Below are 25,805 nucleotides of genomic sequence, written 5' to 3'. Positions count from 1 at the left end.
AAATTAACAGCACTAGTTATAATCTTTTTTATAAAAAGGTGACATCTGGTGGCATACTGAAGTTTCAGTTGCTGTTTTAAAGCGGAATGCCTTGGCACAACACCTCACTGTTTTAATGCCAACTTTTTGCAATAAAAGCTTCATAATTCTGCTTTTAATTGATGCTGAAATCATTGCCTAAGCCTATATAACACCCCCACCCCCAATTTCAATAAAAGAACATGCACATGTTGCCATTACTATTTGTTCATAGTGCATTGGAAGCAGTTATTTGGTGAACTATCATGATATATCCACATCTTTCCAGTTCAAAGGGAAATTCACAACATAAAGGCTTTGTGGCATTAGATTTGTTAGACTAGACATCCGAAAAACTACTGAACAAAGATTTCTGCCACTTATGACTCACAAATATCCACCTTTAAACTATAGGAGTTATAGAATCTTGCTTTTAAGCCATAGCTTTATCTTCATGAGTGCCTTATTTTGTTGCCATGTTAATGGGTGTATTATACGGGATGGATTCAATGCATGGACACAACTATGTGACTTCTATTGCAGAAATTTGAGATTGAAACTGAGGTGTTGTGCAGTGCTTTAGTACCACAATAAAATGGCTGCGGGAAGTTCACTATGCCACTGTTGTTCCTAAGACGTAAACCCCCAAACCTTTGAATCTTTTAACATGAATGGAAAGAAAATCCAAATGCTATGAGCCACCAGCCACCTATGACTAGAAAACAGGGAAGACTTCTTTATGAAGAACCAATACAGAAAAAGAACACAAAAGCACCAAGCAGATTCTGACTGCAACTGTTGCCTCACAAATGTCAACTATAAAATAAAAACAACTTCTTCTTTAACAGCAAAACACAAGAGAAATAAGAACAAAATGATAGGAAGTTACCTGCAGGGTGGCTTGCTCCAGACTAATGAACAAGCTAAAGCAGCCCTCTTTTATATCCAGTAGCTCCTCCCACTGGGCGTTTTAATCAAATACTTTTTAACAAAATAAGATTTTCATCTTATTTAAGCAATGTTAAAACTTTAAAACTCCAAGCATTCCCTAACCCAACAGTGTAAATATCTTATCTGTCATTTCAAGTCAACAATAAAGTCATATTTGTGGAGAAAACATATGAAAGAAACAAAATTGTATATTTTTTTCAAACCAGGACGCCATCTTTTCGTGCCTTCACGCCTATTTACAAACCGGAAACGTATTACCTCGGTTTGCTCAGATTCACCTGCAGACGGGACATGGTAGGGTGAAAAGTAGCATCAAGCTAGCGAAGTTTTGATAAACTTGTTTAGAGTACTTTCTCTTCTTTTAATATTTGTGTTTTGTTTGTTTCCTCGTGTTTGATTACTTGAAGGTTGTACAAATTTTAGAGGTTTCAGTTTGGTTTTGTATTGGCTCATTTCCTTCAAACGCACAATTTGTTTGGACGCCAGTTTTTGCTAGGCTTCGTTGTTTTCGACTACAACTCCCATGATAGCACGGGATGTCTCATGTCTATGACGCAGTTCTGGCGCGCCTCTTTTGGTTGTGGCAAGAGGAATTGTTTTTGACGACGCTTTAATCACTCACTTTGCCGATATTAGCGGTACGTAATTTCATTTTTTGTAAACCACGAGTTCAATTTGTCAGTTAGCTTCCGCCATGTAGCAAACATGTTGGTGAATAGTTGGGGTAAATGTCGAAAAACATACTAATTGTTTGATTCTCACAGCTGGCGGTTATCTGGTGTTGTGCTTGAATGAGTGACCGTGCCAACTGAAGACAAAACCGAATTCATTTACCACTGTTACAAGACACTGATTGTTGATAACGGAAATATGCTCCTAACGAAACACTCTTTTTATTGGCATATCTGATGTGTATTATAATACGAAGCTAAAGCAAAAGGAAAAATTTGGTTCACTTAACAATAGCATGGCGTGTGTCACCAGTTAAAACGGTCACTCTACAAACCGAAACACTGGGTTATAGCTTTAGCATACGATCTAATATATTCTAATCAGTAAGCCATAGTAAAATTGATAAGCTCTGTTATTACTGTGTATTCCAGTATTTATATATGTATGATATACGTGGCAATCTTTTTTCTGTTTTGTATAAAATATGACATTTATAAATGTATTTGCACACTGTTTTGGCAAAGCTAATACGTTTTCCATGCCAATAAAGCTCTCTGATTTTAATTGAGTTCTTAATGTTCCTTATATCTTTTCACCCATGTCCAGATAGTGGTCAGAGATGTCGCAACAGCCACCACAAACTGTGCCTTCAGCCCCAGACTCCCCTGCTCTGGTGGTCACCAGCAACGTCCAGAAATATGCTATAAAGAAGAAGAAAGTCCTTAGTGCTGAGGAGATGGAGCTCTTTGAGCTAACCCAGGCAGCAGGAATCACTGTGGACCAAGAGGTCTTCAAGTAAGTGTTATATAAGCAGAAGAAATTAAGTTGTATATCACATATTCAACCTTGCATGTTGAGTATAGGTTCTTTGCAGTTGGCCTCACTAGAGAACACCCCTTGGGGGGAAAGATGTGATTTCTACATAGAGAAATGCTACCAAAAAGGCCATGTTTTAAGCTGTTTATGACTATGCCAAGCATTCAAAATGTGAAAATTTAACCATTACTTTTGTGTCCCAAAAGGAGTGAAATTGTCAGGAAAACAGAAAATAAAGAGAAATTGCAATTGGCAGGAACTAAAAAGACCCTGTCTAAAGCCCAGACAAACAGCATCACACAACACTTCTGCATGGTCTGTTTCCACAAAGCAGTTTAGCTCAGCTAAGTACAGTTTTGCCATGGTTTCTCACATGTTTCCTGAGCTGATTTACAGTGCTTAACAAATTTATTAGACCACCTGTCATATTTGTCTCAGAGACCATCCAGCATCATGAAGTGCTTTAACACAGACTCTTTCATTTTCAGTGAGCTCTCCACGTTTTACCTTTTTGAACAGGAATGAGGAATTTCAAACTGAATTCTCCTTTTTGTACCCAAATTTGAGCCGGCTCACTGGGCTTCTCTGAGAAGTCAGAAATTAATCAAGCATAACATTCAACCACTAAAACTATTTTTTCTGTTCAGGAATGCAAGTAAATAACTATAATTTGACATATTAATCAAGAAATAATAATGTGCTTTACTGTTTTTTCATTTCCTTGTAAATCAGTAAATTTGAAGATTCATGGATGACTCTAATAATTCTGTTTCAGCATTAAAAATATAATTTGGGTTAAAGAGCTTCTACATATTGGTGTATAAACCAATATGTAGTTTAAGAGATCCAGATGATTTGGCTCACTCAGTAGAGCTCTTCATTTGGTAACAGTTTGTTTTTTTAAGTGTGGATTAAATAACAACAAAGTGTAGAGGAGAGGAAACTGGCACTCAAACAGGAGCTATTCTCTGTGATGATATTACTTTGAGACCCCAGGCAATTGCTTACCAATACCTGATGGTAAAACGCCAATGGGTGTACCTTTACTCAAACCAGTGGTTAAAAAACAAGGCAAAAAAGGAGCACACTTTAGCGATTCAGCTTCTTATGGTGTACGTCCAATAAAATGCTTACAAGATTTCTGACAGGTCAGCCTTCAAAAAAGTCCTTTAATTCTGGGTAAGGCAGTATACAGACACAAAAAATTTGTTTTTGGAAAAACCAGTTCTCAACAGCTTTGAGGAATTAAAGTATTTAAAAGACTTTTTGAGTGCTGACTTGTCAGTTATCTGAAACCAGTGGTTCTTAACTGGTCTGGTGTCAGGACCCATCACTACCACAAATCGATACCAAAGTTTCTTCAATTTTTCAAGCATGACCAGTGCTTTTATTGAATAATGGGGCAGTTTGGACTTGAGATTGAACAAAATATGTGATGGAACAAAGAGATGGAAACATATCTTTCAAATTAAAGCACACATTTTTGTCCCTAGGGCCTAGGCACACTTCTGCATCTGAATAATATATCTGAATATTGCTTTGCAACCCCCTTTTTTGGTCTTGACCCACCAGTTAAGAACCAAGGCCCTAAAAAGCCTGGTTGAGATGCATATTTTCTAGCTGTTATTGCACATTAAGGTACGATAATGATCTCAGGTATCAGAAGTAGCTACTTAGTACTTTTAATATATTTTAAATGAATTACTTTTACCTGAGTAGATTTGAAGACCAGTTGTTTTTACCTCTACGTAGGTAAACTTAAGGTAATTGTAATTTTACTTGAGCACAGTGGTCTTGTACTCATCCCACCTCAGATACACAGAAAAAGACCCTGATTTGACATTTTTTCCTTTGTCTTTCTTGTGTCCCAGAATAATCGTAGATCTTTTAAAGATGAACGTGGCTCCTCAGGCAGTCTTCCAGACTCTAAAGGCAATGTGTGCGGGGCAGAGGGTCGCTGAGAGCTGCGGCGGAGCAGAGCCTTCAACAACGTCCCACACGACCAGCATCACTACAGCACCTACAGAGACCAGAGGTTAGTGTCTGTCTGCAGTGTGACCATGGAAACACAATAAATGTTGCTCAGTCAAGTAAATATATATTTTTTTTTTAGCAAAAAATAGTCCATAAGTTTATAAATATGATGCAGGTGAAAATTTTCCTAACAGCAGCAAGAAAGCCTGATCTAATATGGCATATATTTAACATTTTAATTTGAAAATCATGTGCTCAACAGATTTCTTTGGCAGCAGTGTTAATTTCATTGACTAAAATGTTTGTCGACTACCTTTTTTTTCCATGAGGAATACAAGACTGGGGCTAACTAAAAAAAGGCTTTAATGACAGAGAGTAGGTTTAGTTTAAATCAAGGAGACTAAAGACTGACTGTTGGACATCCAAAATTCATAATATGTCTCCACTGTGCAGATAAGATAAGTTCGTGTTTTCTGCATTATATTTTAAAGTAATTAAGGTGCTGATAGTGCATTAATATGAGTGTTTTACATTTATATTAATTTCACAATGTGGCAAATAAAATTTGTTCAGTTTTCTGTTTTTTTTCTATAAATAAAGACTTAATGTAAGGACTTCATCCTGGCTAAAACTGGGCTGAAATGTTGTGTTTTCATTTCCTATAACAAGATACTTTCAAGAGTGAAAATGACTAATAGCTAAATAGCTGCTAAAGTTAATACTGCCTAGCAGTTTAACTCAGTGTGTCACATCTTCACATAATCAGCACATAAAGGAGGGTGTGAAAGTTAAGTTACCGGCCAGAGAAGACAATCATAGTTATCAGTTATTCTGAGATTACCACTACTGAGGTCTACTCTAAATTCAAATGACACACACAGTCACAGGATTTTGAACTCCAGTGCTATGCTAATGATCTGTAATGTCTGATTTTGAGTCATCATTGTCATTTGACAAAGAATGATGCTTTAATAAATTAACAAAACAGGATCAAATTGTTGTCAACATGTTATGGAAAACTGGACAAATGATCCTGCACTCAATAGCCCGATGTGCCACAGTAAAATTTCTTTTGCTGCCTGGTTAAAGCCCCTGCCAAGAGGTAAAGTCACATTCCTGGTAGATATGATGAATGAAACTTAACATGTTATCAATTAATCCAATATTCATGGTTCTCCTTAAACCAAGGGTGTCCAAACTTTTTCCACCAAGGGCCACATACAGACATGTGTCAGGAAGGTGGGGCCACTTCCATATACCTCTCCTTCAGGGTGTTGCAATTTGTAAAATCAATTAAGTGTTAGTTACGAAATGCTTAGTGACTGAGTATGCTTAGATGGCTAGTTAATAGCTGACAAGGCAAAAAGTAAAACATTTTAAGGATTTTGGGGAGCCCTGTGGTCCCTGGCTATCACTGCCCCCACCTCTGGTATGCTGTTGTAATCAATAAGGGCATTGTAAATCAGAATTTTGTGATTATTTTGGTTGCGGATATGTTAACCATTTGCAGTGTTGTCTCAGTTTAGTCACAACAACACATCAATAAATTGTGCTTGTCAAAATGTTGGTTTACAGTAGCACCACCTTGTGCTGAAACTAAGAAGTACAGAACAGTTAAGCTTCATGTTCTGATCAGGGATAGATTTAATTTTATTCTTAGAATGTGCTGCGGGCCATTTTTTTGGACATCCCTGCCTTAAACCACTGAATACTGTTTGGATTACAAGAATGTGTTTTAATGTTTGAATGTTAAAGTTACATAATGAATTGTTGAATACAAACAAACATGTTTGCATTTTGGATCCTAGTGACCAAGCTCAATCACTGGCTTACAGCTACAGTGTTCTCTTATTTGGCTCTATGTATCAGTTGGGTGAAATTTAAAACTAAAATACAGAAGATTCTGACAATAAAATTTATTTTTCTGTTGATGGTCACACAGCAGCTCTTCGACATTTGGATGAATGGTTTGTTTCCCCCTTCAGCACAGAGCAGATGTGACGTTTTCTGGACATTCCCTTTAAGCTGACAGAATCTGTTGATTTTTGTTACATTCAGTGGAAGGGATGCAGGGTTACAAAGCTGCACATCATCATTATGTTATTTCTTTTATCATTATCAGCTAAAATTGATCAGCAAAATAATGAAAACAGATGTTTAGTCCAACAACCTTTTTGTTTTTTATTTTTTTAACATAATATGTTCTGAATATGCAGTGTAACAGAAATGTGCTTGTAAGACTCCTCTTGCAGATGAAGTAAATAGAAAGAGTGCTGTATAAATAACGTCTATGGATGTATGATTGGGTCAATCTTACTTTTTTGTATTTTATGGATAGAAAAGTGGTGATAACTGTATTCAGAATAGGGTAAATAAAATGCAGCCAATAATATTTTGTACGTTGAATAACTGCTAAGATTTAAAATTTAAGATGTTAATTCTCACTCCAAATTCGTTTTGTATATGAGCGTCATGTAATGTGTTACTATTTAATTTGAAAGAAGAGCAACATAAAATAGAATAGAGACAAAAGTACAATAAAAATGTAGAAATAAAATGTGACTGTTGGAGGCCACATTGGACTTGATTGATTTTCTTCAACTTCTTCAGCCTTTTGGAGGAAAATGTTTTCATGAACTTCAACCAAGTCCAAGTCCAGTTGTCCCCCTTTGGACCAACGATCACCATAACCTAAATAATGTGGACCTACACAGACAGATAGAGGATGTGTTCGGTGAAATGTGGAAATAGTGCAAATCATGTGCTTAAATTTTTGGAATGTGACATTGTGAGTTATAACATTCATGTTGCCTAAAAAAAGCATAGCTCATCTTTAGATTAAAAACCTTCATGTGCAGCTGCAAGTTCTCCATCAAGCCAGTTGTGTCTAGAAAGTTGTTTGAGGAAAGCAGAAATACCTCAAACCACGGAGAGAATTAAATACTTTGGCTGTTCTGGTTTGTGTGTGATGAAAGTGAACATAAGTTTAAGCCTCGAGTGGGTGTTGGTGTGTAAAAAAATTCTTTCCCCAGTGTAAAGATTTCAAGGTCTTCAGAGCCCGGCTCACAGCTTTTCTTTAGAAAGTAAAGAGAGACCTAAATTTAAGAATTTCCTGGCAGATTTTTCAACTCCCTCTTGGTATTCTTTCTGTGCTTTTTGCTTCTCACATCCTTTTCAAGCATGCCAAAATTCACTTTCTCTCTACTGTAAAGACTGTAGTCGAGGTTCTTGTTCTGCACTGTGCACCCACTAATCCCTAGCACTAACTAAACTCCCTCCTCACTTCACCTCACTCTGGTTTTTCTCTGAAACAGAGGTGGGAATAAGACCGAGGATTTGCTGCGTTCATGTCACAGTGCTTTCTCATTTCTTCTCCTTAAATGTAATGTTTTCTGCGCTTCTTTGTTTCCTGAAGAAGACGACTCTTTGGTCTCTGGAAAGAGCCCTAAGCTCTCGGCAGCTCCTCCCGCAGCGTCAGGCCCCAGAGCCACAAGGGTCAACACTAAGATTGTGGTCTACGGCCCCCAAGACGCTAGCCCCGCTCACAGTCAAGGTCCCTTCTGCTGCACCATGTCCCACAAATCCATCTGTCTGCCTGCCTCTCTTATGTAATCAGTGTTTGTCTGTTTGCTACAAGGACTGGGATTGTGTCAGACTACATGCTGTGCATTCCTCATTTCACCCAAGTTGCCAAGTGGAAGCTGTCTGTTTATATGCATGTTAATGTGCATGCATGTTTGTGGACTAGGAAGATGGGTGTGGACACATTCACGGCTTAATTTATTCTTTTGTTAGGGTTTAAAATAGCTAAGTGTGGTAGAGTTAAAATAAATTCTGGTTTTATGGTTTATGCTTTAGGGGTAAAGTGGATGGTGAAAGACAAATTCACACATTCACATTTTTTTCTATAATGGAAATCATAAATTCACCTAATATTTTTTGTGCATTGAGATTTAGTCCCTTCCTTGGCAAAGCATGCTTACCTGAAAGAACATAGAAAACATATGTATGACACATTTTGAAATTAAATGCATTACCAAAGTCTCCTGGGCACAAAAAAATAATAAATAACCAGACAAATTAAAAAGCAACTTGTAGACTGTGGAAATCAGTGTATTAATGTATAGGAAAAATGGTTTAGAAAACCATTTCCAGTATTGTCAACTCCCTCAGATCCTGTAAGGCTTTGTCGTACCACATATCAAGAGGCACTCCTTCTCACACACAAGCAGCAAGTTAGGTTGGCTGTTTTATAACTGTTCTGAAATTTTGTCTGTGAGCTTCAGGATACAGTTTGTTTATCCTTTCAGATTCCTTGTCTGTTATCAGGCAAATCCGTCTTGCAAAGGTTCGAAGTGAAATAAGAGCAAGGTTTGAAAACCGGTTTGACCAATCAGTGTCACTAGAGGAGAGTGAGGCAGTAGCTGTAGGAGGGGTTCAGTTGTACTGGAAGCCGATAGCAATGGCGGCCACTACTGTAGCATTTAGCTTGGATGTAGCTAGCAGTTGTATGAGAACCTGGCCCCATTTCTTTATTAAAAACATGAGCAAAGAGCACACTGAAAGCTTCTCTTGGCAGAGAGTGTTCATGCACTTCTCTTTACTGGCCTCAGCATGGGTTTTATCCATCAACAAGCTCCACTGGACATAAACTATAGCAGCGTCAGCCTGTCGAGCTCAGGTTACTACCAGAGAGTAAAAAGAATTGGACAAAGCTTGTGTGACGTCAGCCGTTTGATTACAATTGGCTGACTCAAACAGCTTTTGAAGCCACTCCGTTGAGGCCTCCATACTGAAATCACTGTCAATCTCTATTTTTCCTCGCTTGTCTCTCCTGTCTTGTCCACCATTCCTAGGAACATGTCCGTGCTTGTATTGCGGGGCAAGTTCAGTGTAAACACATTGTTCATGTTTATAAAATGTGCTTTTTAAATTCATCACCTCTTAAGCATTCTTAGCAATGAGTATGTTGCTCATTTCCATGTTGCTATGATGGTGAAAATAAAACTCCTAATTACTCCTAATTACATTTTACAGTGTCTTATGACAAAAAGACCTAAACATATCCAAGGTAAACCCCTATCTTCTCACTGCACTGCATTGTTTTCTCTCCAACTACAGCTAACTGCTTTAAGTTGCATCCCTTGATTGTGTAAGCATGTGTAGGATTTAACTGCAATAAAACATGTTTTCCTCTGAATGTGTACCATTTTGTCTCGTAAAACACGGGAAACCAAGATTTGGCATTATCAAAGGCCATTTTTGACATTTTTATTGTAAATATCGTCATAAGTTAACCTGCAAGTTGCTCTGTAAGATTTTAGAAGCAAAGCCCATAGGAGTATTTACCTGACAAAGACTGTTTTATGTGTTATTCTGAAAAAAAATTAAATAAATCATTTTTTGTTTTAGGTGTACCATAGTCTTGCCCTAAGTCTCCTCTGTCACAGATTGATAATATTTTACATATTCTTAAAGCCTTTATTTCTTTAGATCTGTATTACATAAGGTAGGAAGTTGGAACCATCTTCTTTTCTTTTTTTGTCTGTCTTACCGTTAACATCACTCATTTCCATTTCCATGTTTTTTGAGTATGCTAATCCACAGTCACAAAAACATCTTGTTTTTCTGCACCTTACACTTGCTCTGTCTTATTTTGTCCTTGCAGTGCGCAGTAAAGCCGGAGCGAGTCACAGCGAGAAGAGCAGAGAGGCCTCCAGCCAGCGAGTGCAGCGGCAGCCCAGTGCCACAAGAGGGCAGAAGACTAAGAGCTCGGGTAGCAGTAGTTCCTCCTCACAGATTAACTCCACATAAGTTCAAGACAGTTTGACACCATTTGTAAATATGTTGTTTACTTTACATATAAATTATTCAGTTGCATGGTTTAATGGATTGCTTAAAAAGTAGAAATAAAAAAAAAACACATTTATTCAAGACCCTGTCAACCAAGATTAGAAGTTTGGAAAGAATCTGCACCATTGACCATCAACATGTATAAATTGAATTGTTTCCACAAGGATTCTCTCTCATGCTCTTACTTACACCAGTTCAAATAAGAGGATGAAGTCTGGAACTCGGAAAAGAAAATTAAATCTACATGTTAGTAGAGGCAGCTGCTGCATTATTATCCTTGAGTTTGTTTGCTTGTTTCCAACACACAATGGAAAACTATTAATGAGCTAACAGAATAAGCATCTCAATCACAGGTATTTTAACTTTGGAAATGATGTGATTTACCTCATGCTTAGTAAAAACATTCTTTCTCAGTTTCTTGAGGGGTGCTTGGCAAGTCTTTAGAGGGCTTGAGAAATGCTAAGCTTGTTTCTTAGCATCTCTACAGTGTGGAGCTCTACAGTTGTGTCACAGGTCAAAGGTCAGTGGCTTCAAGCTGAACTAATTTAGCCTAAAATATCAGCAGATCAGGGTGGCAGTCCGTGACACCTGTCTGTCCATCTGTCTGTCAGTAATGTGTGCTACCCAAGCAGATCGAAGAGGATGCTACAGTGCATGGTCTATTAGAAATAAGTCCTCTTAAAGGGGTATTGCATGCTTTTCTTGTAACTATTTTGGTTAGTTGGTAAAATCAGTTTTTATTATAATTTTGTTATCTTCATATATAAGAAAGGCTGGGCTTTGCCCTGCTTGCCTATTTCTTCCATCCTCTTAAACTATTACCCAAATAACAACAGAAGGGACTAAATGTAAGCTTTTTGTAATTTGGGGAAATCAATCCCTTAAAAAATCTAATACAATAACAAGTCCTGTTATTCTGTGGTAACTTAAGTGTGTCTTAATCAAAATGTTCATTTATGTGTAAAACAAAGTGTTGATTTTTTTTACTGAAACATGAAAATGTCTGTATTTAATGCGTAACTTTTTAAATAATAAACCATCAACAAATCTATCATATTTGATGGCTTTCATAGATCGGTATTTTGTTTATCCTTTCCAGTAAAATGACTGTTACAGCAGCTTCTATCACATCAAGACAATGAGTAACAAAAAAACATTGAATGTGGGGCCAATAAGGCACAGAAGTGACTTTAAAAATTCTTTAAAAACGTTCTGAAAGGATATACACTGCCTGTCCCAAAAAAAGTCACCACCTGGATTTAACTAAGCAAATAGGTAAGAGCCTCCCATTGGATCATTACTGCATGGATGGTTACGTTATAGCTGGCAACAAGTTATTTAACCCTAACTGATACAGTGAGTAGCTTATTTCTTAAACAACCATGTCAGAAGAAGCATCCTGTTATTGTGGAAAAGATGTTAATCTATTTCAGAAGGGTCAGATTATTGGCATGTCTCAAACAGAAAACATCTAAGGAGACTGCTCAAACTACTAAAACTGGGTTAATGCTCCAACGCATTATTAAAAACTGGAATGATAATGGGAAACCTTCAACTTTGAGGAAGAAAAATTCACTTAAACATTTTGTTAAATCAAATCGTAAAAACAACTATAGAACTCACAGCTATGTTTAATAGTGAAAGTAAGAGCATTTCCACACGCACAGTGTGAAGGGAACTCAAGGGATTGGGATTGAACAGCTCTGCAGCCTTAAGAAAACCACTTATCAGTGAGGCTAATCAAGAACAAAAGGCTTCAAGTGTTAAGATTGGACTCTGGAGCAATGGAAGAAGGTAGTGTGGTCTCATGAGTCCAGATTTACCCTGTTCCAGAGTGATGGATGCATCAGGGTAAGAAGAGAGGCGGATGTAGCGATGCACCCATCATGCCTAGTGCCTACTGTACATGCCTGGGTGGGCAGAGCTATGATCTGGGGTTGCTGCAGTTGGTCAGGTCTAGGTTCAGCAACGTTATGAGGTCAGATGACTACCTGAATATACTGAATGATCGGGTTATTCCATCAATGGATTTTTTCTTCCCTGCCGGCATTGGTATATTCCAAGATGGCAATGTCAGGATTCATTGGGCTCAGATTGTGAAAGAGTGGTTCAAGGAGTTTGAGACATCATTTTTCACACATGGATTAGCCACCACAGAGTCAAGACCTTAACCCCATTGAGGATCTTTGGGATGTGCTGGAGTTGACCTTGCACAGCAGTCTGACTCTCCCATCATCAATACAAGATCTTGGCAAGAAATTGATGCAACTCTGGACAGAAATAAATGTGACATTGCAGAAGCTTATTGAAACTTCATGAACTTCATTCCAAGAAGCTTAGTCCAGGTAGGGGTAGTCAGTGTGCTGGAATCAGAGTAGAAGTCCACCACTGATCATGTGTTTGAAGATATCCATGACCTTTTTTGGATCAGATGGGAGGTCTCTCTCAGAAGATAGCAGTATAACTTCAGATAGTTGTCCTTCCTACATCTGTTATAGGGCTGGGTCTGTGTCAGCTTCGGTCTGGAGAATAACTGCAATTGTCACTGGCATATACAATAGGAATTTTAATCACATTTTGTCCTGTAGAGGGGCAACCCGAGTGATTTTGCCACCGAAAGGTTTCCCAAGAGGGCACTTAATCATATCTGTCCACTGGAAGGGCATCATAAATTGACTGGTAAATGGACTTGAGCTTTTATAGCAACAGAACACTCGAAGCACTTTTGCACTATACAGTGCTGTGACAAAGTATTTGCCCCCCTGCATATTTATCACACTAAAATGTTTGGGATCATCGCACCAATTTTAATATCTCACAAAGACAACTCAAGTAAATACAAAAAGCAGTTTCGAAATGGGGATTTTATTTATTAAGAGGAAAAAAAAAATCCAAACCTGTCTGGCCCTTTTTGAAAAAGTAACTGCCCCCTGAAACTAGTGGTGGTTCCACCCTTGGCAGCAATAACTGAAAATAAGTATTTGCAATAACTGGTGATGAGGCTTTCACATTGCTGTGGAGGAATTCTGGCTCACTCTTCTTCACAGAATTGTTTTAACTCAGCCATATTGGAGGGTTTTCCAGCATGAACTGCCCGTTTAAGGTCACACCACAGCATCCCAATTGGATTTAAGTGCAGACTTTGACTTGGCCGCTCCAAAACCTTAATTTTGTTTTTCTTGAGCCATTCAGAGGTGGACTTGCTGGTACGTTTCAGGTTGTTGTCCTGCTGCATAACCCAGGAGTGCTTGGGCTTGAGGGCACGAACTGATGGCCGGACATTGGCCCTCAGGATTTTCTGGTGGACAGCAGAATTCATTGTTCCATCAATCACAGCAAGTGGTCCAGGTCCTGAAGCAGCAAAGCAGCCCCAGACCATCACACTGCCACCTCCATGTTTGACTGTTGGCATGATGTTCTTTTTATCAAATACTTTGTTATTTTTTATGTCAGATGGATCATCAAGATGTTTCTTGGCAAATGTGAGACGAGCCTTTGTGTTCTTCTTTGTCAGCAGTGGTTTCGGCCTTGGAACTCTCCCATGGATGCCATTATTGTCCAGTGTCTTTCTCATGGGTGAGTCATAAACTCTGACCTTAACTGAGGCCAGTGATGCCTTTGGATGTTGTTCTGGATTCTCTTGTGACCTCTTGGATGAGTCGTCATTGCACTCTTGGAGTCATGGGAAGGTTGGGAAGGTTCATTACTGTTCCGAGTTTTCTCCATTTGTGGATAATGGCTCTGACTGTGGTTCGCTGTCACATTTTATCTTATGAAGCCCGTTATAGAGAGCACTTTATCTCTTTTGTCCTCTTTGAAGTCATTGAGAGGGCACTCTGCCACATTTTTTCACTGGAAGGGCATCACATAGGGTACTTCCCTGTTAGACATAAGGGTACCAGCAGGCACAATTTCTCCCCCTATCCACCTGAAATCCACCAGTGTTAAAGGTCAAAGGTCACCTCGTCATACTTGTTTGATTTGAATATTTTTTTTAAAAATAGTTTTAATGCACATCAAAATTTTGTACTACTACACACCTGAAATACAGATATGTGAGCGCAGTATCCCCGACTTCAGTAACTGATTGTACAGACTTCTAGTGTCAAACAGTGCTCACATTATTCTACAGAGTGAAGGCCAAACATTCAGAGGAAGCAACAATAACTAAAAGATATTTATGAAACTTACCAGAACCATTTTAATGTGCAGAAACGAAAGGTCAGGGATGTTTGTTATTGTCACACTTCTTTTAGAGAACCATGAAAAAAGTTTATCTGTCTGGCATTTAATGACTCCCACAGAGATTTTTACTCAAGTTTTTTACACTCAAGGCAGCACAACAGCAAAAGGCGAAGAAAGACAGGCTCTTTCTCTTTACCTTCTTTGACTGGTGGCGAAGAAGTTACCTTCACGGGTCTCAGTTCAGTGGTTGTCTGTGTGTCTTCTTTGTGTGGTGCTTGAATGAGTTCAGCTTTGCTGCCTTTCTCCTGTTGAATGCTTAATAAAACAGGAAAACCTTGAAGAATATAGGCTGAGATAAAACAGACTTTTACTCTTCTTACATCTCACTTTTATAGAGTTTACTTGCATGGTCTGATTGACATTTTTGTGTGCTGAAATACGAAGGTGTTGTTTGATGGGGAAATATTTGTGAAAGTTTTGACACTGATGCTTATGCTTTGTTGTGTTTGAATTTCTCTACAGTCATCACAAGGGGGCAGTAAAGGCACACAAAAAGTCCGACCCAGGTGGCCGGTTTTTCCAGCCTTCTTTTGCAAGTCTGCATGCCATCATGAATGAAAGTGAGTCTAAAATGAATGCATGTTTGAAACAAAGCATGCACTCATTCACAAACACACAGATAAAGAGGAAAGAGAGAGAGAGAGATGGAGTGGTGTGTCTGTGAGGCAGGCTGTGGGGCTTTATGTGGCTGCAGGTCTTTTATGCGGCCGTTTGTCCTGTTTATGTGCTCCTGCCTCTCCTCTCTCCTCTGCGCTCTGCATTGATGGCAGCGTGCCTGTAATTGATGGCACCTTATTGCTGTGGTGTAGCAGGTTTAATGGGGCTTGACAGAGCAAGGGAAAGCAGCATGCAACCAGGGGAGGGAACTTAACCCTTTCGCTCGCTCTCTGTGTGACGCCCTCGCCCTGTTTTCCTATATGTTGCTCCCTCCCTCTCACAAACAAGACTACAAACAAGGCCCTCTGTGATTAGCTTGAATCCCACTGTTATCACTGGCCATGCTAATGGCGAAAGGAAAGGAAACCCCTCTGACTCCACTTCCCAAAATAAACACTCGCCAGCTGTTGGTGCTCGCTGCTGTTTTGCTTGGAGGGAACCTAAATGTGTTTGACAAAGCTAAACAGCTGGGAATTTATTTCTTCAAAGTTGCAGCCAGGCTGCAGTTCCCTCTGTGACCCATAGGGGTCGCTGTGGGTCCAAGCTTTAGGTGGTGTGGGCCTTGGTTGTTCCATAGGCATCCAGTTTTAGATGTGTTTATTTTGTTATGAGTGAATTTCATAGCAAGTGTAGACTCCTCCATTAAAAAGGCGGCGTTATCCTTCACTCATGTGGACGTGCGCGCGCATGTACGCACTACACGCACCATTAATCAATAGAGACGATGAAATGATGCTATTGTGTGCAAGGCAAAGGCATGGCGCGTTGAATAATGAGCTAGTCAAAGCTGTTGGCAAATCATTAATGCAAGGTGTTGGTCTAAACCAAGTTCTCACACTCTCTCCCTGCAAGCTGTTCCCAGGTGACAAAAAAACTGGGGAGAGACACTATTTTAGGAGCCGATATCACACCTCTCTTTCGCCCCTTTTTTAAAAAAAAACCCCTCATCACTGAATGTCTGTCTCTGTGAGAGCACTCGGGTGGAGGGATATCATCCTGTTTTCTTTCTCTCTCTCCCTCGGGTATTATCCTCTCTTCTGAACTCTTGGTCCACATTTCTCTCTAAATTTATAGGCCACTTTCCCTCACTTGTTGTCCTCCCTCCTCTCACCTCTCTCGCTCTCCATCATCACACCCTCCCGCCTCCTCCTCTTCTTTCCCTCTCCCCCCTCTCTTTGCCTTCACCCTCCTTGCCAGGGCTGGCTGCAGATTGGCTATTTCCTGCACGCGCTCAGTAGAGCCCTTATCAGAGGTAGAGTGCTGATTGTTGGTCTGTCTCTCAGGCTGACTGACAGTTGGGGCTGCGCTGCTGAAATGCCTGATTTGGTCAATGTTTGTCTGTGGGGCCTTATCTCCACACCTTATATTAACTGCCTTGACAGTATGTGCAGGCAGTCTCTCTCCATCTTGTTGCTCCCCCCTCCTCTCCATCCTCTGTCTCTATCTCTGTTCAGACTCTGCTACGCTCTATAGTCTTTCAACCAGCAGCTAAACACTCCTCCTCCACCTCCATCCTTCTCCCTCATGTAGCACGATCAGCCAGCGTTAATTTTGGCAGCTAGTCCTGAGCTTAACATTTACATTAAAATGACTTAGTTTAAATCACATTTAAGTCATTTTTAACCTGTATAATTCAGACAGTCAAACACATTTTGGTCCACCTTTGGTCAATAAAAAGTCCTTTTGTTATTTCAGTTTTTATTCCATTCTTTTTACTTTTACTTTTCTGTACTTTAACATCAATATTAAAAGGAAAACATTCACTGAATATTACAGATACTATATTTAATATACTGATGAAAATACTGACATACCTTATTCACAGAGGAGAAATATCCTGAGTTTTAAATGTAACAGTCTAGCACTGACATTCCAGTCTGGTTTTAGCTTCCTTGATGAAAACTGAACTTACTTTCTGTTAGAGTTTTGAATTCAAAAATCTATTTTTACTTCTTCTTAGGCTAGTCTCCCTTGTGGAGACAAGGTAGTTGAACTTTTATAGTCACTGGTTTAGTCAACAGAATTAACACTGCTTTCATTTAGCAGGTAAACACTCCTCGCTTAGAAAAAAAATATCTAATCTGTGATATCAACAATAAAATACAAGTCTCTACCTTTATATAGATACACCTAATTAAAATAATAAATCTAATTTAATCTGTGATATCAACAATAAAATAAAAGTCTCTACCTTTATATAGATACGCCTAATTTTGAAAATCATTTATATTTGTAAAAAAACTCAAGCTCCTCCACACAACAAAACCTGATCTTATTATTTTTACTCAATTTCGTTCTACATTTCAAAACACAAACAGTACCCATGAATGATCAACGTAGCCTGTGGTGCATTGTGGGAACTTCCAAAATAGTGATAAAGAGAGAGAGAGAAAGAGAGAAAAATCAAAACTAGCTGAACTGTTGACTGAGGGTATGGCAGTGATGAGTTTTCCCATGATGCCCTTGGGCATTGTTTATATTAAATGTGAACAGATGAGTTAAGATGTTGTCTTTTGTACAGTGATCACTGCTGGGATTCCTATGTTCATGTTTCTGATAGATAATTGTTGTTTTTAATGGTAAACACTTTTGCACCATGAGTGAAGTAGGTTCTTCCTGACACTGAGTTTGACTGGCTGTCTCATTCTCACATGTGGAAACTTAAGCTTCTTTAATATTCTCAGTAACAATGAGGAGAAACCAAGGAAGTATGAAAGTGCCTTTACATGCATTTTTAAGACTAGTAAAATTTATAACATAGAAGTCTACATTTGTTTGAATCTAGACAATAAAACCAAGTTTATTTTAACAGGTTGGAATTACTTGAAATTACATTAATTTAAAAAAGACATAAATAAGTAAACACTAGTTTTGTTCACTCTGCTAAAAAAAAAAAAACACAAGTTAATGATTCTTGATTTTGTTTGTTCATAAATAAAAAAGTGGAGTTTATACAAAGATAAATCTGGCTGATGTACATACAAAATAATGCAAAAAGTCACTATGTTGTTTTAAGTAGATGTAGCTGGATATTTTTTTAAATCAGTACTCCTTCACCTCCATCCTTATTCTTCATATGCCACAATCAGGCAGTGTTTATTTTGGCAGCTACTTTAGATCTAGTCTTAGTCTTTAGATCAAAATGACTTTTAGTTTTATTCACATTTAAGTCACTAAAACCTTTGAAGATTTAGTCTTGGTTCGGTTAATAAAAGCTCAAAAATATTTTTGCCCAATTTTAGTAATTTTATCTCTATTTATAGTAATTTTTAGTAATGAATATATTTGGGTTAAAGTGGAAAAATGGGCACAAAAAGTGCAAGAGGGGATTAAAAAGTGGCTGAACTGGCTTTTAAGTGCAAAAAATTGCTGGAATTTAGGTGGAATGGGATGAAAATTTGATATAAACTGGCAAAAATGGGTTAACTGTGTTTAAAATGGGCAAAAAAGGTTGTAAAAAGTGATTGATAGAGGCAACAATGGGACAACAGAGGCAACAATAGGCAGAAAGTGGCAAGAATTGGCTTAGAAGTGGCAAAAACAGGCAAAAAAAGTGATGGAAAGAGTTTAAAATGGACAAAAATGGGTTTTAAGTGGCAAACATGTTCTTAAATTGGCAAAATTGGTATTAAAAAGTGATGAAAAAAGGTAGACATTTGGTAAAATTGGTGTAAAGTGGCAACAGTGTTATAAAATATTCTTAGCTTACCCCCCAAGGGGGTCCCGACCCCAAGGTTGAGAACCACTGCTCTAGAAAAACAGACTCCTCTTTAACAAACTTGTTAGTCTTTTTGATATTAAGCTTTCATTTGGGATGAACAGAGGGATGCATACAATAATTAATGATAGAAATCTCATCAATAGGTAGGATTCAGAAGAATATAAACCATGCTTTCATAAACTGATCATGTTCTTTTGGAAAATCTTCCTTAACAAAACTACACAACTTCAACAGTGAATAAAACAATCCAAATGCTGCCATCTGTCCTTTTCTTTGATATTTCTCTCCCCTCCTCTCCATCCTCTGTCTCTATCTCTGCTCAGACTCTGCTATGCTCTACAGTCTTTCAACCAGCAGCTAAACACTCCTCCTCCTTCCTCATCAGCATCTGTAGCACCATAAAGATCGATTTATTTTTGATTTGTTATTTCTCTCACACAAACTAACACAGCTAACGCCCCTCAGGGCCGGTTAACCCCTCCAAAAAAGGAGAGAAATGTCTCCATATTTGCTGTTAAAGCGTCATCAGTCACCAATCTAGCAGATTTCTGCTGCTGCTGCTTCAGTAGAGTTGTATTTTTTGTTCAGCAAAGCGTTAACAAAAGCCTTTTTTTTTAATTCACAAGATGCTATTGTTGGTAGAAATAATGTCTTGGTTAATGCGGATACGCTGCAGAAAAACAGAAACATTAAATTTTAATTACCACCTACTACAGGAAAAGAATCTGAGCTTTGGATGGGTTTCTGAGTAGCATCCAGATTTTAAACAAACTTTATAAAACGAAAAAGAGAAAGGCCTTCTCTGGTGTTTTAGAAAGTTAAGGTCATAATTCCCCGCTTTTAAATACTCTTTAACAAATGTATTCATCTTTTTTATATTTAATGTTCAGTGGGGTTTATAATCTTGTGTTTTTGTGCATTTATTTTAGTTTCAGGAGCGCCAGTAGACTGGTGGTTGTATCTTCACACCCTCAGAGAGCCTGTGGTCATCAGGACTGGTGGTCTGGGTTTGAATCTGACCTGGCTCCTTTTCTTCATGTCATTTCTCACTATCACATTTCTCTTCCCAGTTCCCAGTATTGTACCAAGCTGCTTATTTTTATTCCTGCATGCCAAAGCACTTTGTAACATTTGATTTTAAAAGTGCTATACAAATGAGGTTATTATCATTATTACTTAGACAGAAGGACACCAGGAGGGATTCAAGAGAATATAAACCTTTATTTTCATAAATTCATCATGCATTCTCTTATAAAAAGCTTCCTTAAAAACTACAATACTTTAATGATGAATAAAGAATCCAAATGTTATTTGTCATTAACTTTGGTGAAATTTAAGCCTATTAACACTCTCCACTCTCCCTATATGGATGCTGTTACTGTAGCCATGGGACACACTTTTTATCAAAGAAACATTTGTACGATAAATTGACTCTTTTCACTGTCTTGTTTCTTAAAAAAGAGAAATAGTAGATCTTTAAAAAGAAATGAAAAATATTTGACTTTCACAGAAATTCCTCTGGGAATCATCATCTAAAACAAGGAATGTTACAACATCACATTTTTAAACTTCATCATAGTTTTGGATTAAAAAAAAATCAACTGACATAGTTCACAGGTCTTAATCATTTAGGAAAATAAAAGAAATACTGGAACTACAAATATTTTCAATAACTGAAACTAGTTTTTTATGCTTGTTTTAAAGCAGTGATTCTCAACTAGTCCAGTCTGAGGAGCCACCAGTCTGTCTTATGACAGATCGCGACCCACGTTTCCAAAAAATGTTCAACAACGCATGTTTAGTTAATCGAATATGTTGCAGTTTGGAGTGTGATTGGACGATAACATCTGATATAAAAAAGAAAAGGGACAAAAGTGACACATTTCTACCCTCTTTCCCCATCATTATGTGTCAATTTTTTTCCAATTTTCCAAAGAACTTGTGAAATTACTTCATTATCATTCGAAAAGTAGCCATTTATTGCAAGAAGAGATAAATTAGTTGAAATATTGATCAAACATTTAGATTTACCCAATTTCACAGTAAAACAGGATGAAATAAAAGGTTTCAATGCATGCCCAATAAGGACTTCAGGACTTTTGCTATCATTTCTTTTTTTCAGACAACTGCTCTGCGACCCACCTTTGGGTCCCAAACCACCGGTTGAGAACCACTGTTATAAAGGGTCTTTTTCTAATGAGGTAGCTAGAGTTTTTTTTAAACAAACCATTTATGATAGAAGACAAAAAGATAACACAAAATCAAATAAAAAACAAACTTTAGAAATTGTGTTTTTTTTTTTTTTTTAACAAAAAAAAAACCTTAGCACACTACAATGCTACTCATTATATTGAAGAAGATAAGGCCAGGATTGAGGGAAAATAATGCAGTGCACTTGAAGAATAGAGTTGAAATGTCAAGAATAAAGTTGTAATTTTGAGAGTGAAGTTGAAAAAAATTATAGAAAGAAAGTCAAAATGTTGTTGTAAAACTGTATTGGAATTTAATAAAAAGCAGATCTTAGATAAACACACGGTGTTTACGAGCTCAAGGATAAAAAATCTCTGTTGTTAAATCAGTTCTGAAGTATAGGTACACGTTAACCCCTCAAAGCCTATTTTATAATATTTAATACATACTTTTATGAGACCTCTAATCAACATGCACAATAAATGACTTAAAGACCTGTAGAATACAATCTGATAAATGATAAAAATGCCCTCCACTGGATTATCAGTTGTAAAAAACGCCTGATGTGTCAAATGTGATACAAAAAATATATGTGAAATTTAATGGCAATTATTTTTTCTTTTTATGGTTTTCGGTATAATATAAATAAACAATACTGTTTCAAAAAATTAGGATTTTCAGGCTATTATTTGAATGTTGAGTTTTTAAGGCAGTGGTAGGCAACTGGCGGCCCGTGGGCCAAAATTAGCCTGCCGCCAATAATACCTGGCCCACCAGATGACATTTGCAAGGTTAGGTCGCCTGACCAAACTGAGCATTCAAGGGACAAGGGCCTTAATAAGAGATGTGACCAAGAACTTAATGGTGGCTCTGACTGAGCTTCAGAGATCCCTTGTGGAGATATGAAAAATCTCCAGAAGGACAAACATCACTGCAGCCCTTTATGGATCTGGGCTTAATGGCAGAGTGGCTAGACGGAAGCATGCCCACAGAAGAAACAGAAGAAAGCCCACTTGGAGTTTGGATATAAGCTCCTGAAAGACTCTCAGACTATGAGAAACAAGATTTTCTGGTCTGATGAAACTAAGATTGAACTGTTTGACCTCAATTCTAAAAGTTATGACTGGAGGAAACCAGGCAACACTCATCACCTGTCCAATACCATCCTAACAGTGAAGTATGGCGGTGGCAGCATCATGCTGTGAGGGTGGCTGGTCAGGGTTGAGAAAAAGCTGAATGCAGCAAAGTACACAGATATCCTCAATTAAACCCTGCTCTACAGCGCTCAGGACCTCAGACTGGGCTGAAGGTTCCCCTTCCAACATGACTTCCAGAGACCCCAAGCATACAGTCAAGGCAACGCAGGAGTAGCTAAAGACAACTCTGTGAATGTTCCAGAGTGGCCCTGCCAGAGCCCTGACTGAAACCCTATCCAACATCTCTAGAGAGACCTGAAAATGGCTGTCCACTGACTGCCATCCAACCAGACTGAACATGAGTGGATCTGCAAAGATGAATGGCAGAAAACCCCCCCAATCCAGGTGTGCAAAGCTTGTTGCATCGTATTCCAAAGACTCAAGCTTTTAATGTTTGCCTAAGGTGCTTCAAGTAAGTACTGAGAAAAGGGTCTGAATACTGATGTCATTGTGATATTTCAGTTTTTTAATCTTTCTGCTGCCCACCTTTGCCCGATGATAAAATCGTGGGTGAATATCAAAACAATGACAGACTGCAAAAGCAGAACAAACTCTTGTTCCATTATTCCCCAGTTTAGTTTTGGCAGTTTTTAGATTATTCTGAGCACACAGAGATTATCAGAGCTACTGTAATCGCCACAGTAAATAGATAACTGTATACTGAAGAGAGTTAATCCACACATACATAGAGAATCAAAGCATAAAGCTCTTCCTGCTTTTTGTTAAGTAGTTTTATCGACAGACACTGAAGAGGTAAACATGGCCCCTTAAGCGTTATTTATTTATTCACTTTATTAGCGAGAAGCTGTTCATTCCGTCTGTTAATAGCAGCTGTGGGAGCGAATAGAGTTCACACTCACTTGGACCCCCATTGTGTGGCAGGCTGTCAGGTTACGCACGCTCACAAACACTGATGCATAAAAGGTGAGACATCGTGCACAGCTGCCTGCGAGTAGTGTCTTAGATTAATTGTTTAGCATTGCTCACTGTAGCTCAGTACTGGAGCAGAAAGGTGCCTCTAAGCTGTGTCAACAGTCTGCACTCGCCAGTAAAACTATGGAAGGTGTGACACAGCTGTTTAACTGACTGTTTCACCTCAACTGTCGGATTGGGTTTTGTTAATAGAGGTTCAAATTCCCTTGATGAAGAGTGCTGTCAAGCTTTTTAGAGTGTTTTGTTTAAGGCCTTTTCTTTGTGCATATCAATTAATATCCATTTCCCTTGATTTAAAGATGTACCTGCTTATAACTTTGGCTGTTTCAAAAAAAAAAAAACGAATCTATACTGTCCCTTCTTTTTTTAAGGCACCCTTCTCTTGGGGTACCTAGTGTACCTATCCCACTCTTAAGTGGGGAGCTACCCTCACTGAAGCCCCTTGATTAGTCTATAGCAAGGATAGGGAACTTTTTTCTACTGAAAGAGACCTTTTTGACCCAAAGAATTTTAATCAGCAAAACATCAAACCTTACAATGAGGGTAACAGCCAATTCATTCAACGCTAATCAACATAATAGGTAGATCTACAGTGAAGAAATCATTTGAATAGAACCTGCCTAACAAATTTTTTGGAAAGCTGAGTTCAATTTCATTGATTACTGCCAGACCTGTTGAATCAAGAAATGACCTAATTAGAACGTCTATGACAAAGTGAAGTAGGCTAAAAGTCCTCAAAAAGCAACATATCATGGTCCCATCTTCAGAAATTTAAGAACAGATGAGAATTCATTGACATCTGTTTGTCTTGAAAGGGTTTCCAAGCCATTTCTAAGGCTAGGGACTCCAGCAAACCACTGTGAGAGCCATTATCCACAAATGGAGAAAACTTGGAACATTGGTGAACCTACCAAAATAACTCCAAGAGCGCATCAACAACTTATCCAGGAGGTCACAAAAGAACCCAGAACATCTAAGGACCTGCAGGCCTCACTTGACTCAGTTAAGGTCAGTATTCATAATTTAACAATGAGAAAGACACTGGACAATAATGGCTTCCGTGGGAGAGTTCCAAGGCCAAAATTACTGCTGACCAAAAAGAACACAAGAGCTCATCTCATGTTCGCCAAAAAACATCTTAATGATCCCCAGGGCTTTTGGAAAAATATTCTGTGGATTGATGAGACAAAAGTTGAACTTTTACATCTGCCATAAAACTATATCATCAAAAGACCGACCAACTTTGATTATCTTTGTCTAATATTAAAACTTGGTTGATGATCTGAAACATTGAAGTTTGACAAATTGAGGCCATGGCGTGAGTTCAGGCAGACCACAGAGTCAAACGCTGCCATGATTGAGATCAGCTGATCTCAAGCAAGCTGTTATCAGCTGATAGCCAGCTGATTTGCTCTAAAGCACACTATTGGCTAATCGCACTCATGCTGTCATATTTAACCTGCTCTTGCCTGGCAATGCTCTGCTTCTCTCTCTGCAAGCTGCTCTCGCAACCATCCTCTGCCCCAGCTCCTCCTTTATCCTCTGATAAACTGACTTAATCAGTGTTATTCTGTTGTCACTGATGCCTACTCTGCTCTGGGGTTTTTGCTACTTGTCTCCCCATCTTAGGCTTTCCCTGTCAGCACTGGAAGAGCAGGAAAGTGTGCTGTGCCTGCTTAGTGCTTTCCACGTGGACTCGTGGAAGGGCAGGGGATCCAAGACCAGCCAAACCACCAGATATAAATAACAGTATAAATGCTTATTAATACCTGCTAATAAAGAAATATTTTTAGTCGCAAATTATGTGTGTTTCTTGACAAAGTGGTCCTGACTGAAACACCTGAAAAGCTTTTTAGGATTTTTTTTTTTTTCCTCCATGAAGAAAACAAGAGGAGAAGTAATAATCACTTTGCCGTGGATTATGAGCCGCTAATTGTCTACTAAAGAATAAACAAGGAAGAAAAGACGAGTTCAATCATTCCCCAATTAAGACACTTCCAAAGGTGTTTTGTGAGCATGTGTGAGTTGCAGTTCCCTTTAATTAAGACAGAGGCAGAGGTTGTAACAGTCCATCTTTGTCTCACTTGTGTTGCATGATTTTTCTATTTTCTTTATTTTCACTGTGAAGGTTTTAATTGCTTTTAACAATGCGTTCTTAATTAATACACCTTCAGTTTGCAGTTCTGGAACTTTTCAACCGGCTGAAATCGAGTTGTTTTCTCGCTTTTGTTCTTTTGTCATCTATTTGTTTGCTTGTGGAATTCACATCAATGGAACAAACAGCAATTAAGAGCTTTGTATGGTTTCTTATGGTTTCTTATATGTGAAATACCTGTCCTTTGTTTTCTATTATTATACTATACACTTGCATGTATTAGTCTTATTGTATGTTTTTTTCCAATACAATTATGTTTATGTTTGAGAAATGATGAATATAACCGTTCTAACAGAAATGTCATCCCCTCCATTTATTGCATATACACCATTCCCCACTCATAAAAGTGAAAATGAAACTCCAACTCATAACCAAGGTAATCTCAAGACACTTTACAAAAAGGGAAGTTTTAGACTGTACTCTT

General features: G+C 38.3%; 1 protein-coding gene across 6 annotated transcripts; it reads left to right on the top strand.

Moving 5' to 3' along the window:
- Positions 1 to 1,242: 1,242 nt before the first annotated feature.
- On the top strand, positions 1,243 to 25,023 carry mzt2b (mitotic spindle organizing protein 2B). Of its 6 annotated transcripts, XM_041811752.1 has the most exons (7): positions 1,243 to 1,607; positions 2,248 to 2,436; positions 4,329 to 4,492; positions 10,100 to 10,207; positions 13,799 to 13,860; positions 14,992 to 15,089; positions 24,856 to 24,993. In XM_041811752.1, the coding sequence occupies exons 2-6, from the start codon at positions 2,261 to 2,263 to the stop codon at positions 15,085 to 15,087; spliced, it is 606 nt and encodes a 201-aa protein (XP_041667686.1). In that variant the 5' UTR covers positions 1,243 to 1,607; positions 2,248 to 2,260; the 3' UTR covers positions 15,088 to 15,089; positions 24,856 to 24,993. The 6 variants fall into 6 exon arrangements, with proteins under 6 accessions (XP_041667686.1, XP_041667689.1, XP_041667687.1 ...); XM_041811755.1 differs by lacking the exon at positions 14,992 to 15,089 and having other exon boundaries at positions 24,856 to 25,015; XM_041811753.1 differs by lacking the exon at positions 24,856 to 24,993 and having other exon boundaries at positions 13,802 to 13,860.
- Positions 25,024 to 25,805: the final 782 nt, after the last annotated feature.

Source organism: Cheilinus undulatus, linkage group 17, assembly GCF_018320785.1.
Source record: "Cheilinus undulatus linkage group 17, ASM1832078v1, whole genome shotgun sequence".
Taxonomy (NCBI): domain Eukaryota; kingdom Metazoa; phylum Chordata; class Actinopteri; order Labriformes; family Labridae; genus Cheilinus; species Cheilinus undulatus.
Note: the sequence above shows the minus strand (reverse complement) of the source record. Positions and strands in the feature narration are given on the sequence as shown.

What these genes read in the sequence shown, in the direction of transcription:
- mzt2b (XM_041811752.1), top strand. Translation starts at nt 2,261, where the DNA reads ATGTCGCAACAGCCACCACAAACTGTGCCTTCAGCCCCAGACTCCCCT. An exon ending in GTGGACCAAGAGGTCTTCAA is followed by an intron (nt 2,437 to 4,328) that starts GTAAGTGTTATA and finishes CTTGTGTCCCAG; the next exon opens with AATAATCGTAGATCTTTTAA. An exon ending in GTCCAGTGTCTTTCTCATGG is followed by an intron (nt 13,861 to 14,991) that starts GTGAGTCATAAA and finishes ATTTCTCTACAG; the next exon opens with TCATCACAAGGGGGCAGTAA.